We start from the raw sequence: 27,321 nt of genomic DNA on the forward strand, positions 1-27,321 counted from the left end.
ATGGCCACCAAGGTAGGTGCGTGCCATTATTAATGAGGACGTCATCATCATCATAATCATCACAACGCTGGTATTGTACGAGAATCAGCATTATCATTTTCAATAATAAGTCGTTTGGAAGCAAGAGCACGCGCCACGAACGCGCTTGCAATCTGCGAAGAAACTGAAGAACATTGAACGCTCGGTGGCCGCAGAGTTGGCCATTGCCGTTGTTTCAGGGTATTCCTCGCGTACTTTTTGGGCCCGAGGGCGATTTAGTCTTGACCACAGCAAAATGGTCCGTGCCGTTGTCGCGGCGCTGCTCCTTCTGGGTCTTTCAGATCTTAATTTCGCCGTCACGGTGGCTTCCCGGCCAGCTTCCCCATTTTTTCCTTCACGGCATCCGCAGCCAGTACCGAACGTCTCCGGCCACGACGCATATCGCCTGCAGCAGGAGATTGGTGAGCTGAATGAACAAGGGAAGCAGAAGGGACCCGCGCACAAGCCGCCATTTCTCAGTGGCATTGACGTCCCGCCGACCGAACTAGTCTCTCCTCAGCCGGACAACAAAAGCGTCCCGGGTGATCAAATTACCTCGGAATACGCCTCCAGGGACAACGGCCGAGCTTCTGGTGGACTCTTGGCAAACTTTGTTCAGCTATGCCTCCAGTTTGTCTCCCGTAACCAGGTTTGTAAACCTATCTTCTAGCATGTTTACCTGTACACTTCTTATTCTTCCCATTGTTCGGCCGGTAGACTAGGCCTTGTTGGCTCATTTTCTCAGTTTGGAATCGTCAGCGATGCTCTCGTCTGCCTTCAGGTGGTCCTCTACGTCGTCTTACCACTCGCGCTGGTGGGAATGGCAGTGCTGTTGACGACCATTTACGGCGGCCGGCGCAGTACCAGCAGCACCAGCAGCTCCACCATGGACGGGCGTCGACGGCTGTCCGACTGGTCGTTCCCGGTGCTTGACAAGCAGCCGTTGCTGACCGTGAGCTCGTCCGTTAGCGAGGACGACTGCCTAAATGACGGCGGCAACAAAGAGGCCGAACATGGCATGCTGGACGACCGGGCAATAGGTGAGCGCGCTCAGCCTCTTTCAATAGGCATGCAGGGTCGGCCTGCAAGACAGTGTCGACGAGTGGGCTGTTAGCGTCTCGTAGGCCTTGAAGACTCCTCGGGTATTGCCTCCGCAAAGTGTTTAATCCTGTTAGTCATTTTATAAGTCTTATTGACACCTCCGGCCTAGGGGTCTGCCATGGCGGCCCCCTTTTACCCGCCCGCTGTGCCCGGCCCGCCTGTGACCGCCGCGGCCGCTTGTGCCCGGGCGACCAGTGTGCGCTGGGAGTCTTCCTCCGAGCGGCCCAGGGCCTCCTTCCGGTGGTCAGGGGAGGTTAAGATGGGTTGGGGGATCAGGGGAACAGGACCGCATGTGGCGTTTTACTATGGATTTAGCGCCACAGTCTGGGCAAAGGTGAGCGGAGTAGACAGATGGGTGGATATGATTTACGCCTTCGTTGGGAAGCTATTCAGTTTGGAGGAGGCACCACAGCCGTTTCTCTGAGGGGGTTAGGGATGGGTGAGCCGTGGGTAGCGTGTTGTGGGAGAGGCGGTGGTAGTCGGTAACCTCAAGATAAGTGGTGAGGGAGTCCCTGGTGGGTTAACCTTTGCGAGGCGCACGGGGACCGCGAAGTGCTCGTTCCGCCTTATGGGCCTACTTCGCGCCGTCTAGTCCCACGTGTGCCGGTAACCTGAGGAGCTGGGTTAAGATTGTGGAGTGGTTAATTTTGAAGAATTTGGCGGGCTAGTGTGGAGGTAGTGTGGCTAGCGAAACTTGTGATGGCTGTTTTTTAATCGGATAATGTTATATCACGGGAAGGCCGGTGTGCGAGAGTCAGGGCTATGGCCACCTCTTCCGCAACATGGGGGGGTGTGGAGGGAATTGTGAGGGTCGTGAGAGGAGTGATAGTCGGCGAGGAGACGACGGCTATTGTTAACAGTGAAGGCAGGTTTATGCCGTTGTACTGCAGCGCCTACGTAAAAGGGGCTTAACGGGGGGAGGGATGGAGTGGAGTGGAAACGAGGGTGCGAGCTGGAGCAGCTCGTCAGGCAGTATGATAAGTAGCTAAACACCGTAGAGCGCAGTAGGCAAGACAAGAAACGAAGGGGACACGGACGAGCGCTACTTACAACTGAATTTTATTAACAACACGAAAACATATAAATAGGAAAGATTATCACGCTCATGTGACCACGAAAGGTTGCGAAGCCACCTCGCCATGCAGGCATAATCAGCAGCGTCCATCCAAGAAGGCCAGCTCCTTCGAGATCAAAGATATGGACGTCGTGCTTACGCAGTCACCAATCTTCTGCATTTCCGCTGCTTCGATAATCTCCCGCGTGCGCTGATCAGAGTCTCGAAATAGCACAGTGCATGCATCGAACAAGGGTTCACACTCGCCGCACTCATGGCAATGAATTGCCAGATTGCCCTCCTTTCCTTTCTGCACTTTGTTGTGGTGCTCCCGCAGGCGCGTGTTGAGGCATCGACCCGTTTGACCAATGTACGCACTTTTACAGGAGAGGGGTAACTTGTAGACAACACCTTCCGCGCCCTTCGTTCCGTGTCCCCTTCACTCCGTGTCCCCTTCGTCCCTTGTCTTGCCTACTGCGCTCTACGGTGTTTAGATGGAGTACCAACTAGCTCGTGCCCATACGTTGTTAAATGATAAGTAGCGTTTATTACGGAGGAGTGGACGAGTCGTTATGTAGTCTCAGTAATCAGGTGGAATGCGAGCCGTTGGAGTTGATGAAAAAGGAGTATGTGTTTGTGCCTCCTTCAGTAAGAGCTCGCCAAATGATTGTTCAGCAAGGCCTTGTTTCTGGCCCGTACAAAGCCCTTCAATCAATTCGGCCAGGGTGGTTGCGCCGTTGCACGATTGTTTGGCAGCGGAACTGTATAGGACGCAAGCCTTGGGCAGTCCTACGCCTTACGGATGAGTCCGTCTAGTTTGGTGACCTCCGTGGAAGAGAGGGATAGGTATGGGAGGAAGTAGGTAATGCGGCTCAGTAGAAATGTCTGGATGAATCGGAAGTGGTCCTTCTAATTCGGGCCGTGGCCCCTAGCAGTTACGCGCCTCAGGAGGCTTATGACCGTGTTACATGGGAGGAAAGGGTGTGTAGGACCGCTGGGCTTCGGCCACTGGATTGGATGACTTGACCAAGTATTTTTATGCGAATCACAGTTTGAATGGTAGCATTGTCAAGAATTAAATACAGGTAAGGTGCTGTTTTAGGGGTGGTGGCATGTGGTGATAGCTAGAGAAGTTTAGATTTTCAATGGCGAGCATGTTCAACCAGCTTCCTTGGCTGCCTGTTGTACCGCTGAGGCTCCTGCTTGAACTGTTGCTTCTATACCGGCGTCGCTGCTACCAGTTACCCAAAGGGTGATATCATCAGCGTAGATGCTATAGCAGAGCCGATGGATATTGTCGAGGACAGTGGGGTGCTGGGAAACGGGGAGATTAAAGAGGAGGGGCAGAGGTTTGAATTTTGGGGAGTGCCGATGGACGGAAGTTGGTGTGGGGGGCCCGTGGGGGACTGGAGGTCGCTGGATTGGCAGTGTGCAGTGCGATTTGCTAAAATTTCTTTACGTAATTACATGCACGCTCACCAGGAGCCATGCGGGCGAGGCCTCGAAGTATGACTTGATCAAGCGCTTTTTATAAGTCTCGGGCCAATATGCCTGAATAGCCGTGCTTGAGCAGTTCCTGGAAGAGATCAGTGTACAGACGCAGGTTTACGTCATTAGCTGCAAGGCTGGTGCATGTAATCATGCGCTATACAAAAAAACACTGCTTGCGCATGCGAGATATCGATGCCGTACACTGTGGTCATTCCCTACTATTCCCGGCTACACAAGAGCTTTGGTCAGTGAAACAGCGAACTTAAATATGGTTTGTAATGCAACCACTGCAGCACTTTTACTCCTGCTACTACCTCTACCGCTGGAACAGAGCTACTGCAACTAATATAACCGCTACTATATTACCCCTAATGTATTTGTCACCGCATACCCCAACTACACAAACAAAAAGCTTATACCATTCTGCTGCTGTAGTGCCTAGTAGTAGTAGTAGCAGTATTACTACCACTACTGCTAGTGCTACTTTTGGTGTAACTTCTCCCTCGCATGCTTGTCTTTCAGAGTCAGCCCAAGCCGTACGGAAAAAACAAGGCGTCAAACGGGTAAGAAGGCCCACGACCATTTTTTCTGGCATCAGTGTATTGCAAGGAACACTTGCCGTGTTATTTAAAGCATTTAAAATTACCATCCGCGTAGCACAATCTACGCGTTTACCAAAGTGTGGGTTTTCTTACTGTTAGAATTATTTTAAATCGTTAACACAACTGATGGGGCGCTCCGTTCTAGACTATGGTGAAATTGGGCGGCCGAGGAGAGCTTGTAGTTTTTGGTAGCTTTTGAGGCTGAAACTAACGCTTAAGTAAGCATAACATTGAATGGCCCATGCGCGGCAACCACTCTCTCGTGCTAATCTCGAATTCGCAACGTGACACGGCGGTCCATTAATTTTTCGAGTAGGTACATGTTAACAAGGTTTGGAGATTCTTCTTCGAAATCAGCGACAACACGCCATTAGGCGGATGTCATAGTGGTGATAATGGTGGTAGTGGTAGTGGTGGGGAGGGGTATTACGAGTCACTAGATCCAACGCGTCAGTAGATCCAACGAGTCAATACGATTTTAGTATCTTTAATGTTGGTTAACGTCGCATCATATCGCAGCCCGTCGCAGTGTTCCCGAAGCGCCTTCTGGACCTGTGCAACCAAGAGACACCGCTAACCTTCAGCGCCTTCTTGCCCATTGGGTAAGTATACTGCTTCGGCTTGGATCATAGTGAGTACTTCCAGCGGTATGAAGTGGTGCGCGTACGTTGTGCCCGTACGTGTGCGCACACGCATTCGCGTTTAAGGTAGCAAAGCTCCCTCTTCGCACTGTCTCCTGTTCGCGCATTTTACTCCCCTTAGTCGTCGAACAGCATGTCCGAGTTACTTTGCACGTTTTACCACATGTATAAACCTTTCATATTCGCCAAAGTTCGACGAAGGCAGAAGTTTCCTCGAAACAGGAGTGATGATGACGATGAACGTAATACTGAAACAGTTTTCAGTAATTGCCTGAACGTCTAACAGAAGCGGTTACTTATTTGGGCTATAAGAATTAAAAGCAGGCTCAAAAACCGCCGCGAGTGCGTGCCCAAAAATGATCTCCATTCTCGTCTGACTGCTTCGGTAACCGCGTGCAGGAGCCAGGACCGGTCCAAGTGGCTCGCCCACGGCCGCCACAGCGAGCTCTTCCAGGTGGTGGCGCCTTTCAAGCGCAACGTCCTCAAGGTTATGCCCATCGTCGCCGGAGGCTTCTCCAAGGGACGCCTCGAGACCATCGCCGTCGCCATTGAGTGCTACCTGTGAGTCCCCTTTAACTTAAACAGCTCCGTTTAAGGGGCCCCCTTCGGGGCTGGGGCTGTTGGCGTCTCCTGTCGTCGTCGTCGTAGTCGTTGTAATTGTCGTTCGTCTCATGTAGTCACGGTACTAAAACACTGGAAAACTCCTTTACGCCTCGCGCTAGAACGTAACGCGTGCTAAAAAGCACCGGGACATTGCGCCTGTTGCTGGAGCGTTTCGTAAAGCGTATTAATGAAACAGCGGGACACTCGTTTACGCCTGGCGCTAGAGAGCTTCGCGCTTTAAAGACAAGAGACTTTTACAGCAAAGCTTTATACCTGTACCCCCAACGGACTCATCTCCGTTGGCAAACACGCCAAGGCGCCAAGAATACACTTATAAGCCGCATCCTTCGCCTCTCACCAGGTTTCACGTTAGTAGAGATGGCCCGGGTTTTTCTCTTCGGCGATACGCCTGTGCTGAGTATGTGTATACATGTTCGTGTTCAACGCGTTTTACACTCGTGGCAGCAGGCAGATAATAAGATTTTGCTCCAAGTGGTATAGCATAGCGCAGCATGTTGACCCTCATACTTCTGGCTGGACGGTGCGGGACTAAATACTGAACAAAGGAAGGGCACAATAGGCTGCAGCCTCTGGATACGGAAAGGTAACTTTCTCATGCTAGCAGTGCGAAATACGAAGCAAATAAAAACAAAGGGATAACAAGCAATTTTTCTGTCCTGGGTTCGTTTTCCGCGCTGTTAATATCCACGGTTTGAAGTAGCGGGGCGATAGCACGTCCCCAGGCGCCCCAAACGATACCAATACGAAGCCTACAATGCTTGTTATGGCCCCTACCTTTGGCACCATTCTTCGAGGTATCTGTTGTCCCACTATATCCGCACCCTCCCTTTCTCAGAGGGTTCCCGCAGGATCTGCCCCTGGCTGCAAGAGCTCGGCAGCAAGCATAAGAACACCATTGGCCTTCGGAATATAACCTGCAACAGAGCCCCCAACCAACAAGTCGTACTCTATGGCGGCATAACACTTAAAGATTTGTTTTCAGCATTGACTTGCCTTGCTGCTTCCGCATCTCCAGGATTGTCATAAATGTTCCCCACAAATTATGCATACACTTATAATAAAGTATAATTAATATTGACAGGAAGCGCTGCAATAGGCTATCTCGCTGTTGACTGTGTTTTGTTGCCTTGATGCCGTCATAAGTGTTATTTTGTGGAGCACCATTTAAAGGCAACCTTCGATGACGATTGGGCGCAGACATGAACAGCGGGCGTCCTCTCTGTAACACCAATGCTGCACAAGCAGTTAGAGTAAGACAAATCATTTAAGCGCTGTAAGTTGCTCCGGTAAGAACAGATGATAATGGCGGCACCTTCTTCTTCGTTACTTTCAGCAAACTGAGCCCGCTGCTGTACGGAATGCGCTACAGGGCTCCCAATTTCATCGAGGTTCAAAGGTTGGTACTTTCCTTAATCAGTCCAGGTTAACCATTGTGAAATTCTTTCAAGAAAAAACTTAGAAGCCTTGTTTAACATGGGCTGTACTCTTCGTGCTCGCAAATCATTGCCACTTCGAGCATTAAGAAAATTCGCAATACTACTCTCAACTTTTCGAAAATCCGAAATGCTTTCGGAACGAGCGCAACCACTACTCCGAATAGGAAGCCACAAAGTCCCTTAGCCAAATATTCCTGCATTGCGGCCATCAGATAACTTGTAAACTTAGTCTAAAGATCTTTTAGTTTCGGTCCGGGCCTCCTTTGCGTGTTTGAGTGACGTCACTCCTACAATGTCGCGTACATTGGCCGCCTTCCTTTTCATTGCAGGCGCAATGGACGCGTTCGCTGGCCACTTTAAAGAGTTTCATAAACCTTGCTGTTGGGCGAGTTGGCTCGTGATAATTTTGCAAAGAGCGAGAAAATTTTCACCCGAAGACGAATATACAGGACGAGCGCTTTAAAGAACATTGCAATAAAAGCAAGGTAAACACTGAAATTCGTATTGGCTACGATGAGCAAATCACGCAGTGCCGCTCTGTACTGGCGACAACTATATTTCGCAGCGCTTTCAGGCACAAAGGAAAGAGGGAAGGCGTTTATCGAAAGTGTAGCAGGGCCCATTTAAAGCCTAAAAATAAGAGCATCTATGTGCATACGGCACCCTTTCGCGTCCCGTACTATAGCGACGCATCATGTGCTCGACGCAGGATCTCGTGCGTGTTCGACTGGTTCCCGGAGTGGCTGCTGCGCAGACACCGCATACCCCGTGGTTCCAGCGAGCCCCTGGCCGAGAGTCTGGCGTCCGAGATCTCCGGTAAAGAAGGCCCCACACGTTATATGATCGATGCATTCCGCCGAAGCGAGGGAAACTCATAAAGCCCCCCGCAGAATACTTCCTGGCGGCACGCCGTTGCTCCGCCGTGTACAATAGGCTTTAGTTAACCTGGCACCGCTAAAGGTGTTCTGAGTAAAAAGAAATTCCCTCGTGCGGCCTGGTTTTAATCGGACGGTCTTCTGAATAAACTATGCTACTCTCCGCGCTGGCTTAATGGCCATGGCGTTGTGCTGCTGAGCCCAAAGAGACAGGTTCGATCCCGGCCGCGGTCGCTGCTTTGCTGATGGAGGTGAAAAGCGAAAACGTCCGTGCGTCGAGATTTTGGCGCCCGTTAAACATCCTCAAGTGGTCAAGATCGATCCGGAGCCCTGCACTACGGTGCGCCTCAGAGCCCAAGTGTAGCTTCGGTCCGTTAAACCCCAAAATCAAGAGTAACCTCCTTTGTTTCATTTTTTTTTTTTTGGTTTCTGTACAATCCATGCAAAGGTCTCTGTAAATCTAAGTAACCGCCACCCGCCATGACTTTGCATGCGCGGAGATTTTGACTACGAGAAAGAAGCGCAGATGTGTACATAGCTCCTGCCGTGTAAAGATCGTCAACCCTTCCTTGCATTACGTCGGTATCACGACTCACGAGGAAAACCGGTGCCGGGAAATGTATCATGATTTGATGCTTCCCGCAGCGCTGCGCAGCGCCGCTTCACACCTGTCAATTTATGCTCTCTAGTTGCGCTGAATTTGCAGATATCTTTTCGAGCAAAGGAGCTGTAAATGGTCCGCCTATGCTCCTGCACAGCTCAGCCGTGTTCTGTGATGTCTCTACTGGTGGTAGCATAACTTGAGACCACCCAAGCTGCTGTAGCAACTGCCCCTGCGCTTTGTCGCAGTTATATTTGTAAGCGCTGTTAGCGCAGACATGGCACAAGGCTGTCGGTTCCATTCAAGCCAGGCCACTTTGCTTGCACCACTCTGACAATCAGCCGGGAGCTATCATCGTACACCTTGCAAATGATGGCTGCAAACCTACCAAGTTGTGAGTAGATGTAGGTGCAACGAGTTTAAGATACGAGATGTCACAGAACTGTTAAAGAACTGGCACAAATGTTATTCTTGGAGCCCCGCTCTGTATTTGTGACCCGTTGATGTTTATTTATTTTTTATTCAATCATTCATTCATTTGCGATTAGTGCTGGCTCACAGTTCGAGACATTGCAGGAGTGGCTATCATCAGCAATGAATACCGACTAAAATAGCAGAACCCATGCGTAGGTAGTTCCTTCAAATAATTATTGCTGGGCAGTTTTCCAAACAGAACATCTAGTAATTCCATAATTCTACTGTGAAAAGGACAGCACGAAAACAATAGAGCAATCTAAAAATGACTGCGCTCAGACTGACCTGGCCGCGACAACGGTAGCGTTAGCCATCTCTTTTGCCAAAAGCTGGAACAAGTACTCTTAGAGTCCCGCTGCAATCGACCGTTTCATTCCGCTCTTGTGCATCTAAACTTTGATGAGTTCGTAATCGGTGTTGGATGTTCTCTTCGGAGAGGCGTTTTATCTAGCTCGCAATTTCGTGCAGGATTGGGTGAGTACGGCCTATCTGGCTTCAATGTCGTTGAAGAATGCTTCCGATTTAGCAGGGTTCCCTAGTGTGGTCCCTAATACTACAATATTATCCCCGTATATAGAGTGCTGGAGACCACGGACCTCATTCCGGTGTTTTTATAAATTGACCAGAACCGATGACTGTTATTAGGGAGATTGTGGAACCTTGTGGTAGATTCCCCGGTCCAGACAGTTGCAGTTTGTTTTGCCCGTCGTTTTTACGGAAGCCGACAAGTTTGCGGAAAGATTAAGGCCATCACACAAGAAAATGGGGATGACAGCAAGATTACCGCAGTATGATGGCGTGGATTAGCTATTGTTGTAGTCATAACATCCGTTATTATTCAAGGGAACATGATGCGACCGACAGGAAAGGCAGGGAGGAGTAGCCATGAAGGCCGTAGAAGAGATAACTGCAGTCATCACAGCCAGGTTCGGCTAGGTTGGTTTTAAAATCTAACACTGCCAATCTGTCCTCTCCGGTGTTCTTGTCAAACCATGAGACCGTGCTTCCATGTGGAAGTGATTGACGAGTCGCATTCCTTGCTTGTAATAAACGACGATGAAATGGTTTTCTTACTGCGGTGATCAGCGAGTTAGGATCCACTATCTCGACTTGTCTGAAAAGCGGCACCAGTGCAAGTGGTGACGTGACCGCCTGTGTGATTACTTCGTTAAATACGAACGATGTCGATGTAATAGATGGTAACAAAGTTCAAAACTTGAGCGCAGATTTCATTTTACCCACCGGTTAGCCCCTCTAACTATCCAACTACAAATGGAAGCCGAAGAACCCGAACTCTTATTGATCCGGACCCCTCACGGGGACACAGACAACTTCGGAGGATTATACAGGCAGGCGAATTCTCGTCCGTGTTTAGCCAATTCCTTTCTCGGCTTGACTGCCAGACACAGCGAAGACTTCCCGAAATGCCATGCGGTGTCCGTTTCTGCGATTGTATTGTTTTATTGTTTTGTTATAGCGTGGTCTGTCTGAAGGAATCCCCCGAATACACACCTCCGTTCTGGGGCTGCCAAATCGAAGATGCACCGTGTTGTTCTTACACTTATGGCGAGGGAGAAAAATCCTTTCTCTGTGGCGTGTGCGACAGACTTGATGCAAGATTCCCGGTGTCCTACTGGTAATTGTGTAGTTGGCATGTTGACCTTTTGGTCCTCGGGGTGCGCTGAAGTTACCCGACCGGAGCTTGTCGGAGTTCCTCGCCTTGTCTTGGAAAAGAAAATAACCACTGTATCGCGCATAGTAATTTTCATTCATCTCAACGGGGTGCTCGAATAGTTGATTTCGTCGTTAATCACACGCGGTAACTCGCCGTGCCTCAGGGGGTTGGTCATCTCCCATACACTCGAATTAGAATGATAGGATCCGATCTACCGCATACTTGTTGGAACAAATGACTCAGAGCACATTGCTCTAAGAGCTTATTATTTATTTCAGTTAGCCTTTTTTTTATGTATGCGACAGTTTTTACAGTTTTTATTGTGTAAGTGTATGAAAACACATTTTACTCGAATAAATTGTCCGAATCACGAACGTCTGAAATAAAAAAAAGGGTACGAATCATAACCACTTCGTGATGTTTAATTGCACTCTTGTATAGTTTTCATTGGCTGCTGTGCGAAAAAAAATCTCTTCGTAGTGCACGTTCTCCCTCATAACATCTCTCGTTTGCAACTTTTCCTCCTCGCATGTATGCATTTTTTTGCACCCCTGCGTTTCTAGCATTTGCATGTATACTTCTACTGACAGCATGCGCAGAGGACCCACTGATTGACAACTGGTTCTTTCCAGGCACAAACCAGTGCTGCCTGACTCGGCACTTCGTCGTCTTCGAGCTGTGCTACGCTGGAAAGCCGCTGTCCCGAATAATGGTGAGTCGCTTGCAGGCGGTGTTTACGCGGCCTGCGTAACCACGTACGTCCGTGGGACGTCCGAAATACAGCCGAACATCCAAGGCCCAGTTTGGACGGCCACTGTATGTCCATGTATGGACGTACATTTTCGGACGTACAGTGGACATCCAGAAACGGATGTACAAGTCCGAATGACATCCTGATTGATGATTGATTGATCGTGGGGTTTAACGCGCCGACGCAACGCAGGCGATGAGGCGCGCCGTAGTGGAGGGCTCCGGATTAATTTTGACCACCTGGGGATCTTTATCGTGCGCCGAAATCTCGTACACACGGGCGTTTTTGCTTTTCGCCTCCATCAGAAAAGCGGCCGCCGCGGCCGGGAATCGAACCCGCGACCTCGTGCTCAGCAGCGCAACGCCTTAGCCACTGAGCCACCGCGGCGGGTCCGAAAGACATCCGCCAACGGCCGTAAAAAGTTGCTATAAGCATCAAATAATGGCGTAAATTGGATATAAACGCAAAAACGAAAAAGCTACTGTGCTTCTCAAGTACAAGGATTTTGTGCAGCAACACCCTGGCATGTAGGTTGCAAGTTTCATCTGCATATTAGTAATATTGAGCCTATTTTTTACATTTTTTGAAGCTCTCCACCAACTCCAACGACGATCTCTTTGGGGGAGGATATATATGAATTGAGAACCGCTAACGAAACGTGTGAAGCAAGTTCACTGTGTTCATGTATGCGACTCTGCGCGGTAGTGCGCTAGCCTTGCGCTGTGTACTGTACTATTCGTTGTAAGAATGTTAGGTTGTCGTTATGTTATTCGGGAAATTTTTACTGAACATCCAAAATACAGCCGATTTCGGACGTCCGTCTGGACGTACGGAAGTGTTAAAACCGGACGTCCAACGGATGTAATGGTACGTCCATCGGCCCTGAAACGGACGTCATACGGACGTTCGCTAGAGCCGGAACGGACGTACGGCGGACGGCCGACGGACGTCCGGTGGGTGCTTAGGTTGTCACTCGAACGTCACCGTCCTACCTTTCATTTATCGCGAGGGTCGGCAACCTTTTTAGGCCGAGGGCCTAAATGCGTGAGGCCGACACGGAGGGGGCCGGATGACAAACCAAGGGGCGATGGGGGGGTTACACGCGAAGAGGGAAAATTTAGCGAATTAACAATACTGTACAAAACTGGAAATCATGTTCATTTTGAAGTTTTTCTGAAGGCTGAAGTTTGATCCCCCTTTTGTGGACCAGTGCAACGAATGGAAGTAGTACGTTATCTTCGTTCCTGTCTAACCCCGTTTGAGGTCAGTACGTGTTGCCACTTCGGACTTCAGTTGGGAAGCGACAAAGGAAGGTGCAGCGGTTCTGACGTCATGACAGCGGCCACAGTTTGACGACCCCCGATTTAGAGCAATTGTTTCTGCCGCGTTAATGAGGGTGCGAGTGACAGACTTAAGGTATACCAGCTTTGTCAGCTTTAATCTTGAATCAACTAAGCCCAAACTCACTGCACAACTTTTCTGCTACGCGCACGGCATACAGCATTGTAAAAGGCAAAGTGAATGCTGATGAGCTACTAACAATTTGCCCTGTTCAACGTTTATCGCGACGACAGCGGCACAAGTGGTTCTTGATTTCGCAAGACGGCACACTTGATATCGTGACCACTTGTAGTTAGAGTGCCGGGGAGAGAGTCTATAGGGCCTCCTAGGAGTCGCTGTTGTCACAGCTATCTTTAGAAAATTTGCGCCGCAACACTGTAGGTAAACGCAGCATTAGGATTTCCGGCGAGAGACGGGCACTCATCAGGGAACTCGCGCGTTCCATAGAATAACGCAACGGGACACCTAGGCAATTGGCAATGCCACCGATTCTCTGAAAGTGTCGAGGATGCCTAGAGAAGTTTCTTATAAGGTTACAGAGCTTGAATTACGTGTCGCTGCAGTTATGTAAAGACTTCTTTAAAACAATCAGCTCACGTGATCTACTGATATATTGGTCATGGTTTGAGGGTATACCCAATTCTTACCGACTCAATGACTCACTAGCGAGCTTAACCGCAAACCCAATATCTCTACATGTCTCGTTCAGGTTACAGACCGGGCAAAATTTTTGCGTTTACTTTTTATACCGTCATCCTTGAAAAGCTGATCCCTGCGTATAACCTCGGTAATTTTCATTTGGTGCGTCCTTGTCCCAACTGTCAAGGCTTGGCCGCCTCTTTAAACAGGGATCATGCTGGTTGTTATGAGAAATGTTTAAGGGTTTTTCTCAAGTGTTTTCAAGGACCTTTTCAAGGAGAACACGTTGTGTGAAAAATCTAATACAACAAGGATACTTAAAATGATGAGAAATCATTGGGAAAAAATGGGAATGTTGCTGCGCCCATCGTTTCAACAAGTGGACTTCACTTCATAAAAGGCCCTTTGTCGAAACGATAGCTCCTGTGACGCTTTATTCTTGAACGACTTCGTATATTTGTTTGTTACAGTTACGCGGAACTTTCGGTGTGTTACAAAATACGAGCATCTATTCGCTAAAGACGATCACCAAGAAACATTTACTGCGTCCGTGTACGTTGCCTCATGTCACTTTTGTGCCTATTGATATTGTTACTGGACTGAGTGGGGAATGCCTCACAGCGCATTTAACCAAGAACTTTGACGATGACGACGAAGTGTCTGGCGCGCACCTGGCGTGAGCTCTGTCATTGCTGCTGTGTACAGAATGCATCTCTTCAAATTGCATCATTCGTCTCGTCTTTGCCCTGCCATCACGTGACAATACGGAAAACTCACGAAATTCAAAGATTTTCAATGGCCTACAAAAAAATGGCTGCGGCTAGCTCAGCTAAACTTGAATATGCAAAGCAAAAGCTTGGCTTAGTCTGGTTGAGTCATGGTTTCTCTTGGTTAAACCTTTCATTTAGCAGTATTGTCCACCGAGTCTCAAAGCCGTTCGGTTCCGTGCAACGCTCACAGGAGGAGGCCGGGCGAACACGGCGTTCATTTACGGCGAACGCACCGTTCCTCTTCGCCGGGCGCGAGATGAGTCACGTTTCCCGAAACGACCCGGTGCCGCATGATTGGGAGGCTGTGGGGGTGGTCGGCTGTCGGCGCCCGCAGGCGCCAACAGCGGGCCCCGCGAATCACGCGATGCGCTTCGACGGGTGTGTCGCCGGGGGGTGTGCCTCCGGCCAAAAGACGTCATTTGCGCTTCCTGCACTAAAGAGCTGGACGAAAGTAGTAAAGCTTTGCTTTAAAATTCCTACACCTTCAAGGCCTTGAAAACAAGCGTTTCAAATTCAAGGGTTTTCAATGTGTTGAAGGACCCGCACGAACATCAGCAGTGTCGATCGTTTTATTAGCTCTTTCAACTCAATGCGCGCACTGCACGCGTGTTCCGCGCAGCTTCGCAGCGCGGTGCAGGGCCGCAGCCTGGTGCAGCAGGCCTCGTGCTGCCTGGCGGTGGCCGAGCGGGCCGTGGGCCTGAGGATCCTCAGCGTGGACTCGGACAAGCTGCTCGTGCTCGCCACAGACACCACCACGCTCGAGTACCGCGTCCCCGGCCGGCCGCCCCTGACCGTTGACTGCGCAGGACTCAAGGCGCACGTCGCCGGATGCGTGTCCTTCGCCTTCCGCAGCGACGAGGCACCAGGCACGCCTCTATTTCGCAAAGCAAAGCTTTTATCGCAGAACAGCGTCAATTTGTCCCCCCATAAGCGCCATATGGCAAGTCTCTATATCGTCATTATCACCATCATTGTCCATCCATCCACTAGTAACCTTGGGGTGGTTCGACCGCCATCAGCTGCCATACCCTGACCAAGCTTTAGTCAGAATCAAATTGTGGTGAGAATCCCAAGAATGGTGCATCCTTCTCAAACGTAAAAAAATAGTAGGGGCAAGATTAATGCGTTAACGGAAGAAAAGGAGGTCATCGTCGTCATCATCATCAGCAGCAGCAGCAAAAGCAGCAGCCTATGGAAGAGCCCGATAGCCTCTTCCATAAACTAAGGGCTCTAGCTCAACGGAGGGCCAGATTGAAGAGCAGGGGCAACACGACTCAATCTACTCAAGCAAATCGGAGGCGTGGACCACGCGCTGTACGACGACGATTTACGGTGTGGATGAAGTGAGCCGGGTCCGATGACTGGGCGTAAAAAGCCTTGTAGAGGGCGGCAACGACCGTACACGAATATGCAAAGACCTGCGCTCCCCAGAAATCGGAGCTGCTCATGGTTCAGCCAGGATGACCCAAGAAGGAACTGCTGCCTAACGTGACCATCAGCATCGATGGCACGGCCATCAAACCGACGCAACAGATCAGAATCCTGGGCATTCTGCTGCTGCAAAGCTACCAACAAGCGTACGCGGCCGTCACGAAGATCAAAGACACCTCGGAACAGATATTAAGCATGATACGAAGGGTCTCTAACCGTAACACAGGCCTAAAGGAAGACAACGCAATGCGCCTATACTCGGTGACAACTTAAAGGGACACTGAAGTGAATTTGTCAAGCTCCCGTTTTTGCTTGCACTGTGTACACTGGCTCAAATTAGCACACTTTTCATCTTTTATCCGGTTGACAAATCGATAATTATTTTACAAAGCGCGAAAGAAGAAAAACTACCATGCGCGGTTTGCGGCGGCCGCACAAACTAAGCTGTGACGTTGGGAGGAGGGGGCGCCGTGATTGGACGATGCCCAAGGTTAGCAATCAAACAAGTTTCGGTTTCGGTCTGTAAAACAACATGTTTGACATTCGATGGCGTCGTTGGATGGGCATTCTCAATATCCCAGTTATCGTAGTACCGCGCTTCTGCCATGTTGTCGGCTGTAAAATGCATAAGATAAGCCTACCAGGACGGCTTGGAATCGTAACATTCACTATCTGAGGCCTACGCACTGCATGAACGCCCTCCGCGTCCCCGCAGACGCTCAAATGCATGCGCTTTTGCCCCATATTTGGAGCTTACCTCGCTCATGCCTGTATCGTAAAAAGTGTGTTCGCACCAGGCCAAGGGTCTGTTGATTCTGGCCTGTGCCCACTGCCCGCAAGCAGTCGGTGCCTATGGCAACAGCACGCCAACGAGAACTCGCTAGCGCGGCAGTGCCAGCCTGCGCGAGTCTGTGGACTAGTTCGTGGAGCAATGAACGTTGCGGCCCAAAAAAAGGTGAACTCAGTATAGAAAACATCGGCGAAAAACAAAAAAGTTAACTCATACAAAAAAAAGCACGTACCAGCGGCGATTCGAACTTGTGACTGGCAAAACAGTTGCGGTGACATAGCTAGCGCACCAGACGACTAGGCCACAGGGGGCCGCTGGCGGCAAGGGAAAATATCAGGTATATAATGTATAACCAGTTTACACTTTTATTTAGTTTTAGTATTTCAAGCAGCTTAGGTGACTATTTGTTGTATTGCGCTCGTGCAGTAAGCGTCCCCCGAGTTTCCACAATAGCTAACGTCTAGCAATTGCATTTCGTAGACGGAAAAGCGTTCGCAGATGCGTAGTCGTGCTGCTGACCGCTGTGCTTGTTCGCCCAGCGCAAAAAAGTGCTTCCCGCACCCTAGTTTTACGCTGTACGGTAAAAATATCAGTTGATTTTATTTCCTTAGTACCTATATTGACTTCACTGACTCTTCTCCCGCCCTCAAGAGTCCTTATATTTTCCTACTGGCGTACCAGTCAGCGAAGCGTCGCATGTGCGCTTGTGCAGCGCTTGTGTGAAGCGACCTTGACTTGGAGCTAGATATAGTGTACAAACTAACGAAGTAAAGAAAGGCGCATTCTTCCATTCCCAAACGTGTTGTAGCTTAGTGTCAACTGATCGAACGAATTGCGACGACCCGTCGGCGGCCGGCGGACTAAACGGTGGGCCGACTGACTCGGTCGCGTAAGGGCGGCGAGCCGTGCAGTAGCGCAGCCAATTGTCAGCTCCTCTCCTACTGACGTCACACGAAAACGCCACAGAAAATGGGCGAGCGTAAAGAGAGGAGGACAGCATTTTCGAATTGATTTTTCTACTAAATAAATTCGCGTAAACGCGCACAGAGTGGTCGAAACAGGGCACTTCAGTGTCCCTTTAAAACGGCACCGATGATGATGATGATGATGATGATTTCTATTGGTTTCCCCTTTGTATCGGGGTGATGACATGTCATCTTACCAAAAAGGACTAATATACATATGTTTTACACTTTTGGTTCAATACTAGCGCTGCTTAGGGCAGGCACAAAAAGCTTATTAGGCACAAAATATTTTTTTTCCGTTACAGGTGGTAACTGTCCTAGGCAATATTCCCCTCTCTGCTTTTCGTCCACCAGCATTCTAATCTTCTTTTCGTCCCCTCGACAGCCTTGAAGGTAACTTCCTCTGTGATACCCTTAAATCCTAGGGCTTCTGAAAGCCCAATATTCCCTTCATGTAGATTTGGATGGATACCCTCACATTCTAACACGATGTGCCGCATAGTTTCTGTTTCTTTTCCGCAGACCACGCATACCCCATCATTTTGTGAATACTTCCCCACAAAACTCTTAGTTCGCAGGCAACCTGCTCTAGCCTCAAAAAGCAAAGCACTGCCCTGGGAATTATCGTAGAAATTTTCCTTTCTGATGTTCACCTTCTCAGCCCTGTACATCTCTAACGACGTTTTAGCTTCCATTTTTTCCCTCCATTTATTCGTTTCAATCTGCCTTGCCTCTTTTTTGGTTACCTTGGCTGTTTTGGATTCCCCACTGTTCTTTCCGTATTTCATCGTTAGCCTTCTAGTCTTTCTTAACCACTGCGTGTCCACGCTTTTCAAGTATAAGTACCTAAAAACCTTAGCTTCCCACCTTCGTTGATCCATTGCCCTCAACCTCATCTCAAAGCATATTTTACTCTGAGCTTCTCTAACTTCAAACGACGCCCAGCCCATATCTCCCTGAACTGATTCGTTAGTTGTTTTTCCATGCGCGCCTAAGGCCAAACGTCCTACCGTTCTCTGGTTTACTTCAAGGCCTGATAGAACGTCTGATTTTAAGCAGAGTACAGCATTCGCAAACGTGAGACCCGGAACCATTACTCCTTTCCACATTCCTCTTACTACTTCATATTTGTTATACCCCCACAGAGCTCTATGCTTCATTATAGCTGCGTTTCGCTTTCCCTTAACCTTAAGTTGCTCCTCGTGAGTGCTTAAGTAGTTATCCCCTTCGTTTATCCACAAGTTGCCGCTGTGCCTTATTACCGTAGCCGGATGTTTCTCCGCGCGGCGCAAGTAGGGCGTTACTGGGATTATTTTGAACATGGCGTGAGCCTTTCCCGTGATTTTTTGGACTTCATATGCTTATAAACGACTCCAGTGACGACAAACAAACTGCGTAAGACAAGGCAGACGATATCACGCATTCATATCAAACCCCTTTCAAAACGCGCGCGCACTGACGTCACGGGTCCGGCGCTTTGGCGGAGTGATACACTACATGAGGTGGTGCCGTTCTTGAGTTGTAACCGAGTGTAGTGCGGGCGTTCGTCGTGTCGAGGGTGACCTACTTTGCCCCGTACCTAGCTAACGAAGGCTAACAGACACCCTGAACCGGATGCTGCGTAAAGCAACCAAGCAGGCAATGGGCCTGCCGATCTACTCCTCCACGGAGAAACTGCTGGACATGGGCGCCCACAACACGGTGGAGGAGCTGATCGAGGCTCACCTGTCCAACCAAATCCACATGGTACGGCTATGTCAAACGGAGCACATCCGGGTCGTCCTACGGAAAATAGGATGGCAGATATAACCACTGCCAAGCAAGGGGGCCCTTCCCGAGCAGTGAAAAGAGGCCATTCAAACCAAGCCACTCCCCAGGAACATGCAACTGGGGAAGGACGAAGGGAGGAGGACCGCGCGAGCCTAGGCGCTGGCCCGACAGCTGGATGAGAACCCTAGGGTACTCTACGCCGACGCCTCGCTCAGAAAACACGGCGACCGAGCAACGGCGGTAGCCACGTCCATCGACAAGCTGATCGTCAGCGCGTCGCTGAGGACGACAGACTCAGCCGTTGCGGAAGAAGCAGCCGTGGCAGTCGCACTCGAGTGTGGACACCGTGGTCACAGATTCCAAGTCAGCCTACGGAAGCTTCCGAAGGGGAGTGATCTCTCCCGCGGCGCGAGCCATTCTCTCCAAGCACAAGCCTCCGGGACGGGCAATTCCCTCGCGGACCACCACGCCCGAGAACTGTCCATCCGGGCCGAGGACGAGCCGGCTGAACTACCGTATCCCGTGACGAGCTTTAAAGGCATTAATTACTCATATGTACAGAAACGCGAGGTGCAAACTTCCCGAACCGTACCCGCAGTTGACCAGGCAACAGCAAACGATCCTGCGGCGCACGCGCGGGGATCGCTAGAGCATCCCGTTCGGTTACACCGAATATACCCGGTGGAGCACGACACACTCTGCCCTTTCTGCAAAACGGAAAGAGGCACTGTGGCACACATCATAGTAGAGTGCAAAGAACCCAAGAACCCCCCACCTCCCCTTCCCCCAACACCCCCAATACCCAACCCCTCGAGCGATGGGAGACCTTGTTGTCCAGCCCCGGCCTGCCAACTCAGCTCGCTCTGACGGCCAGGGGCCAGGAGTTGCTGGAGACAATTACGGGACCCGTGAATAGGGAACCACCCCGTCTGGTGCCTGCGCGCACCATCGAATTTTCGAGCTCAGTAAAGTTGATTCTCTCTCTCTCTAGCTCAACGGGCGAGAGCGGCGGCCTTGACAAATGGGGTCCCGGAATAGGGACTGCACCTGTGCGGAGGGCCACAGGCCCAAACTCTCTTTTATTCTTCTCATAAAATAAAGTTTTACTCCTCCTCCTCCTCCTCCTCCAACTCTTCTAATCCCGCGTTGTTCGAATCCATTCGTTGCCTCCAAATGATCTTGTCCCATCCTTCCATTACCTGCTCCTGTTTCCACCAGCTGTCAGTTATCCGTACCTGATCTCCAGCGCAACTATACTTTATTTAAGCTAGGATATTGTCTTTCACGAATGTTCGCTCCTTAACCCAAGGCGCTCGATTACTGTCGTTAAGAGCTACATCCTATCATTCTTCTTTCTGGTGCTCATTAAACCACCATAAGTTCTTTTTTAGGTGTTTAATAGTTAATTAATCACATTATTTAAAAGTTAATTTAAAAGTTGGTTGCATAATCAATGGAGCATTGTGACGCAGTATTTCAGCGCATTATGGCCTTTGTAACGATGTGATTGTCGCTCATTTCCGCACAGATGGAAAGGACGACGACAACTCGTCGTATTACGACAGCGCCTTCGGAAGCCCGTCCTCAAACTGCAGGTATGTGCCATCCACGTTGCGCGATCAGCTGTATTGAATAATTGGCTGCATGTGCATGCCATATTCCTTCTCTGCAATGGCACCGGGAGACGATAGGGTTCTTGCCTCCCTTCACTGTTATAATATTCTGTCTGCGGTTTCACTGGCCGGCTTCACTGTTTTAAAGGAGTACTGACACGAAATTTCTCGCTTTCAGTTTTTATGTTGTAAAGAATACCTATTGGCCCAGTAATTACGAAAATCGAACCGAAAGCCGTCAGCCGCCAACACAGAATTAATTATAGCACGTTTATTGCAACCAATTTTAAATTTGGTCGCCGCGCGGGAAAATGGCCGTTCGAAGGCCAGCCTGCAAGCGGGCCAGCCTTACGTCACGGTCTCAGCCGTGACGTCAGGAACGTTTTAAGAGCGAATGCTCTTTATACGCCTCGAGCGCGGCCTGTAGGGGCGCCACTGAAATCCCCCTAGCGGCCCGTTTCGAAAGCAGGCGCGGGAGTCCCCGGCCCGCTCCCCCCTGTCGGCGCTGCTTTTGGGGCTCGTTAAAGACAGCGATTTACCGTTTGTCCGCGTTCGAAATGCCGAATAACGTGGAGCTGGCACTCTGTTTGCAAGCCTGGTGTGTTCACGAGAGTATAAACGTTTATGACGCGATCTTAGAAAGAGCTATATGAGCGCCGGGCGTGTGTCACAGGCCGGCGTCCCAAAGCCAGCATTTGCATGCAGCTGATTGCAATTCCGCTGCCCTGAAATTTAGTGGCAGTGTCTCCGTAAGCAATGTTTCCTCCGATGGTCATGTTGCGGCCATACACACTATGATGTAAATCGACTTTGTGCACTGCAAAATCCAGCGGAGCACTCATACCTGACAGCACGCAAGTTACGCCTGCCAATATCACATCAGATATCAGTACCCTGAACAAGCCAATGCTGCATAAATTTCGCAAACATTGTACCAAAGAAGTACGATTAATAATGCAAAATTACACTCCGGAGTCAGCACACGACGACAAATTTAATGCTGGGTCGTCTTGTCCCGAGGTGAGCGCTCGCTAAGATTCATTTGTTACATTTATCCTCCACGAGAAGCGCGAAGATGGGCTTATAGAGTAATCCGCGTCCGCGACCAAACTCTCCTTCGAAACATCGTCGTATGACACTAGGAGGCTGCAGAATCTAGGATAAACCGAAATCAGAGACCCTTATCAGATACGACACTCTTCCAACGAGCCCGTGTGTACGAGATTTCGGCGCACGTTAAGGATCTCCAGGTGGTCAAAATTAATCCGGAGCCCTCCACTACGGCGTGCCTCATCGTCTGCGTTGCGTCGGCGCGTTAAACCCTGCAATCAATCAATCAACTCTTTCAACGACACCTCGTATTACTTGTGAACTGCTTACCCTGTATTCTTCAAAAAATGCGTCCGCCGAATGATCAGCCGTTCGTTGAAGGCGAAAAACAAACGAAAAGTGAACACGCAGCTTGTGTGTGTGATTAATAAAACGTTCCTTTGTTGATTTCGCTCCGCATTTGTAAACAACGACAGTGGAGCGTCCTCCTCCTCACCCTCCCCCCCCCCCCCTGTCTAGCGAAATATCACTGCATTTCGCATCTAGTTGGTCTGGTGAATACTACCTAGCTCAAACAAACGTCTTTAGCATTTCAGAAGCTGCTCTCGTTTTTTTTTTATTCCCGTACGACTATTCTATTTATTCCTGACTTGCACACCATTCATTTTCCCGTGGTTTAATTAACATATACCTTGGTTCTTACCATAGGGCATGAGTGGGCACATATCTGACAATGCACAGTCTTTGAGTGTACTTAACATTTTCGCGTGGCTTATATTCCCATAAAAGGCACAAGTTTGTGTACGCTTTTGGGTTATCACGTCCCCGAAACATATTTTTCTACGACGTACATATTCGAAGCAAAGCCGCATTTGTTGTCTGCGCTGCAAAACAAAACAACCTCTCACACTGCCAATGTCATGTCTAAAGGAGATGACAATAAATAGAATTCACTTGTGCTGACGTGTTCGAAGGTGCCAGCTGTGATATGCTGCTGCCGTCGCCGACGCCCGCAAGAGCGGCCAAGAAGGGCGCAGAACCGCCTCCCCGGGTAGCTCTTGTTGGCGTTCGAGCGCTCTACCAAGACGCAGCTGTTTTTTTTAAGCGCCCTAAACGTGCAGTTAGCTTACAGAAGTCACCTTAACAAGTTGTTTAGTGCGCGGAAAGGCAAAGAGAAGCGAAAGAGAACCAAAACACTGCATGACCACCTATCAGCCACGCAGCGCTAATCCCGCAAACGCCGCGGAGAAGCGGCGGCAGGCGGCGCAGCGATCGCGAATCTCGAGGCGTATAAGCGACCCCAAACCGCAGTGCTCCGCAGTGCTCTTTAAAGAAAAAACAGCATCCGGCGCCAGGTTTCGATCCGAGGACTTTGCGGGCCGCAGCGCGACGCGCTACCGACCAAGCCACAGACGCGACGGTGACATCAGTGTTAGACGCGCCTTATATCTTTAACGCATTCAAACTACGTCGTCAGCGGCGTGCGTTGGCGACTCAGCGGCGTTATAGCGGCTTGATAACTGCGTGGTGTACACGTGATACTACAAACCCGATGGAAGAGATGGAAGAGAAGGCGGTGGGCTGCAGGGGCCGAGCGCAAGCGCCGCAAGCGGGCCGACAACCGTGCATTCGCACTTTCACATTCTCCCCCTCGGGGAAATGCGGGGGAATTTTTTTCTTTCCTCCATGCTAAAGTCCCTTCATCAGCTTTAGCTAAACGCCGATCGAGGGATTTTACTCCATGCGTTCGCCGCATCGTCTGCTACGATTGCACATGGTCCGCACTCGCCCGCGCAGTCGACATGTCGTCTGAATCGTCAGACTCGGATGAGTCGCTGCCACCCGACAGACAGAACAACTTTATTTGGCCAGGCGATTAGGCCGGCTATGTCTTCGCCGTCGTCCGTTTTTTAATATCACTGCGGCTCGAACCGGCGCAGACCGTGATAGCAACAGCTTGTCGCCACTCTTCTAATCAATCTGATCGCGAAAAAGAAGTTCCACATGCGAGAAAGTAGATGTTAGTGTGTTGAAATATTGTGCTAGGGGTTGTTATCAGCGCTGAATTTAAAAGTGGCGTTCAGAGATTTGCCGCGATGGTAAGCCTACGCTGACCGGAAGCGGAGGTTCGGCGCTCCGACCCAGTAACTGCCGGCACCGCGGTGCAGCGAGCGGCCGAAAGATGGCGCCACCTGCGCGCTAGAATCAAAACAGGCCGCGGCAGATGTCTTGGTCACCGATCGCTGAAACGGAAATTATTGCCAAAATAAAGCTCCATATGCGAAAGAGGGGACGATAGTGTGGTGAAAAGTTGTGTAAGGGATGGTCATTCGCAGTTGTACAGATACCAGCGAACAAATATATAGTCGCCACGATACTAAGCCCAACACCCAAGGTGACCCGTGCAACCCCGAATGAATATATAAAGCTTTATTGCGAAACTACAAGCCGGGTTAGGTACTCTCAGTTCAGGGCACCTCTAACAAATTTCTTTACGAAATCTGCAAGGCGGCGTTGGTCATTTAGGGCTGGTGATTGGAGTGCTGCTCTCCCTCCGGGGAACGGGCTGCATCCTTCGAAGATGTGGTCCTGGTTGAGGGCCTTGAAGCACTTTGGGCCCCGAGCCCGCTGGCTTGGGCGACAGTTCTTGCGGCCGCCGCCGCGCACGAGCTCAGTCCACGTTTAGCGCTGCATGTCGTCGCGTGGAAAATAATGCATCTTGGCGTCGGCGTCGATTTGCTCGGACAGGCTTCCACGAGCAGTACTTGCCATAGCACAACTTAAGCGAGCTCGGCGACGCGCACCGCCGCGGTGCCGGCACCGCGCAGTTTTCGGCACCTGTGCAAGGGAACACCATGCACCGGCCACGAACTGAAGAGCAAAGACGTCGAACACGCAACGTTTACAAGCATTGCTCACACAGCTATATACGCCCACGTCTCCTGCCCAAACGAATACCACCGACAACAGCAGCGCAGGATATCGTTTCCGGTTCCGAAAACGACTATATGGGGGCTCTTCGATTTACAGTCTCGGACTCACCGCGGACTCCCCGAGAAGCAGTCCGGCATTCGATTTTCCCATGTATCCCTATGGCTTCGGGGAATCCTCGGACTACCCGCGGGCTGTCCGCGGTGAGCCCGAGACGGTAAATCGAAGAGCCCCATGATGTCACCCTGAACCGGCCAGACACGCAGGCCGGTGTTTCGTCACGCCGAAAGCGATTTCGCTAGTGCTGCCGATTTGTGGAAGCTCGCGGCCTGGACAATCAAAATCGATTTTAGATGTGATTCCGGCCTCGGATCGCTGCAAAAATTTCTGTGAGGCATCTGTACAAACTACTGAAGCCAATTATATCATTTTTTAGGCGTCAAAATTTGGTGTCAGTACTCCTTTAATTTTCTATCTGCGGTGGTGCACCCTCAATTGGCGAGGCAGTTCTTTTGCTGTTTTTTTTTTTTTGCTAATGCCATAGGACCACGCTTAAGCTTAAACAGCTCCTCTAGCAATAAAAACACATTTGGTTTCGTGTGGTATCTGAACTGAACCAAGGTTGCAAGAGAAACAACCAGGTGCGCTGACCACAGCGCCAACCGGCACCACGCCAAACAGAATGAAACAAGTATTAGCCTATAGTGCCAAGTGAACGCGACGGCCCGTGCATAGAAAATGTGCAGGTGAAGGTGTGCGGGAGCTGTCACGTCAATTGCGGTCATTCCGCCTGTCGGGGTAGTTGGCTTCAAAAGACGATAAAATGAAAGCGTAAAAGCCTGATAATCTCCGACTTTCGCCTTGAAATCCCGTAGGCGGGCTTAATTGACTGGGGAATTTTTTTAAATCTAGGGTTCACCGCAAACAACTTGCGTGTACTCCAGGGGCTGACCCTTGGAAATAATAACTGGATTATTCCTAAATAATGGCTGCATGAGTCCTCGAAGAGCCTGTGGCGAGTCCGGCATCGATAACCGAAGAGCCTGCAGTGTTGAGCGGGCGTGATGGCACCATAGTCTGCCCTCTGCTACGGCAATGGTGGCGCATTGAATGAACGAATCAAACTTTATTAATGATACGGGGGGCATTAAAGACTGCCTACACCCCGCATGATGTAAGGTAAATAGAGATTCACAGGGCAATCTCTATTGTTTGAAACAACCACAAGTCTGACGTCAAGGGAACACACGGCCCACGCCATTGGCCACGCAGCGGCCTGTCGGGAGCCGGGGACGCGCCACAGTTCTACGGCAACGTGATGTGGCTTGGCGCCGTGGTGGACAACGTGGTCCACAAGCTGCGCTCCGAGGTGTCCGGGCCCCGGGCGCGCGACGAGCGCTCCATCTTCGCCGAGCTGCTCGGATGGCAGAGGCGCCTGCAGCAGTGCAACTCGGCTGCCGACTTTGTGGCAGCCATGGGCCTTTGAAAGCCCCTCCCGTACACCTCGCGGCCGCCATACGCCTGTGGGCGTCACCATGGCAACTGCTTTCGAGGGTAGTAGATAATAAATGTAGCTGTCTTACAAGGACCGTATTGATGCATTTGTGACTCTAGCCGGGTACCTCGTTTTGGGACATGTGGAGTTGTATTCGTTGCTGATGATCTAAACAGAGTTGTCGCCGGTTATTCTGCAACATACACTCTGGAAGCATTCACCTGTGCTGGTGACCAACAGTAACTCCTTCATTTATTAATTCATCAGCATGGCCTTGTGCAGAACAAAGGCAGAACATTATGGGAGGATCCACCTGAATACTCGGCCAGGATTGGAAAATGCTGTTCTGGTGAGGGTGCGCTGTTTTTGTCCCAGAAGGTGCTCCCAGGGTAGTGGTACCTTAAGTGTAGCCTCACTGGTAACTAATGTTGCTCTTTCTACAAGAGCAGGCAGCACTCTGAACCTAGGGAATATGTGAAACGCAGTTGCACATGTAACTCCTTGAAAATGTGGAAGGGCGTCTTATGCCCCCACAGCTCATTAATCATTAGAGACATTAGGTACATTTTGACACGGAGCGCAAACGCACAGTTTAAGTGAACTTAGGTTTCTCAAAAGTCACACACCACACTCTACAATACCTAGTCAATTTCAAAGCTGCACTAAGTGCCAGGAAGGCTTGTCTCTTCGAATATTTGAGACCTTAATCCGGGCAAAGCGAACCATTAAGGCTTCATGTGTATCAGAGCAGCTAAGGCCTCACCGTGCGAAAGATTCTTGCCCACAAAACTATCTCACATTACTTTAGTACTCCATTGGTATTACACGTTATAAATTGTACATTTATGCCAGCTGCCAGCATTGCCATGAGAAGCACTGCTGATAAATGTGCTCGTGTGTGCTATCTGCGAAAATGAAGCTACAAGTCAGCGCCTCTGTTTCGCATCTTGTTTCTGTCCCTCACCAGGCTGCAGTGCATTAAACTGTCACCTGGAAAAAAGCTTGAAAAATGACGCTCATGTATGCAATGGAAACAAAGGAGACAATCGAGTAGTACTTAGTATGCCATAGTATCCAACATCATAGTATACTATGGAATGCCATAGTATCCATCCAGCCCGGTATGGGCAAAAGCTCCGTCTTCCTAATGCACTGAGCTTAACCAGTCTGCAGCGCAGATTAC

General features: G+C 50.1%; 1 protein-coding gene across 1 annotated transcript; it reads left to right on the forward strand.

Annotated features, from left to right (window-relative positions):
- On the forward strand, positions 1–26,256 carry LOC144179974 (uncharacterized). Its single transcript, XM_077708389.1, has 12 exons — positions 1–12; positions 389–667; positions 800–1,058; positions 4,187–4,227; positions 4,786–4,868; positions 5,307–5,468; positions 6,865–6,927; positions 7,677–7,801; positions 11,183–11,304; positions 14,713–14,959; positions 20,530–20,644; positions 25,916–26,256. Exons 1-12 carry the CDS (start codon positions 1–3, stop codon positions 26,127–26,129), a joined length of 1,722 nt encoding a protein of 573 aa, XP_077564515.1. The 3' UTR covers positions 26,130–26,256.
- Positions 26,257–27,321: the final 1,065 nt, after the last annotated feature.

Source organism: Haemaphysalis longicornis, unplaced genomic scaffold (assembly GCF_048455015.1).
Source record: "Haemaphysalis longicornis isolate Haplotype H1 unplaced genomic scaffold, Haemaphysalis longicornis Haplotype H1 scaffold_4, whole genome shotgun sequence".
Classification (NCBI taxonomy): domain Eukaryota; kingdom Metazoa; phylum Arthropoda; class Arachnida; order Ixodida; family Ixodidae; genus Haemaphysalis; species Haemaphysalis longicornis.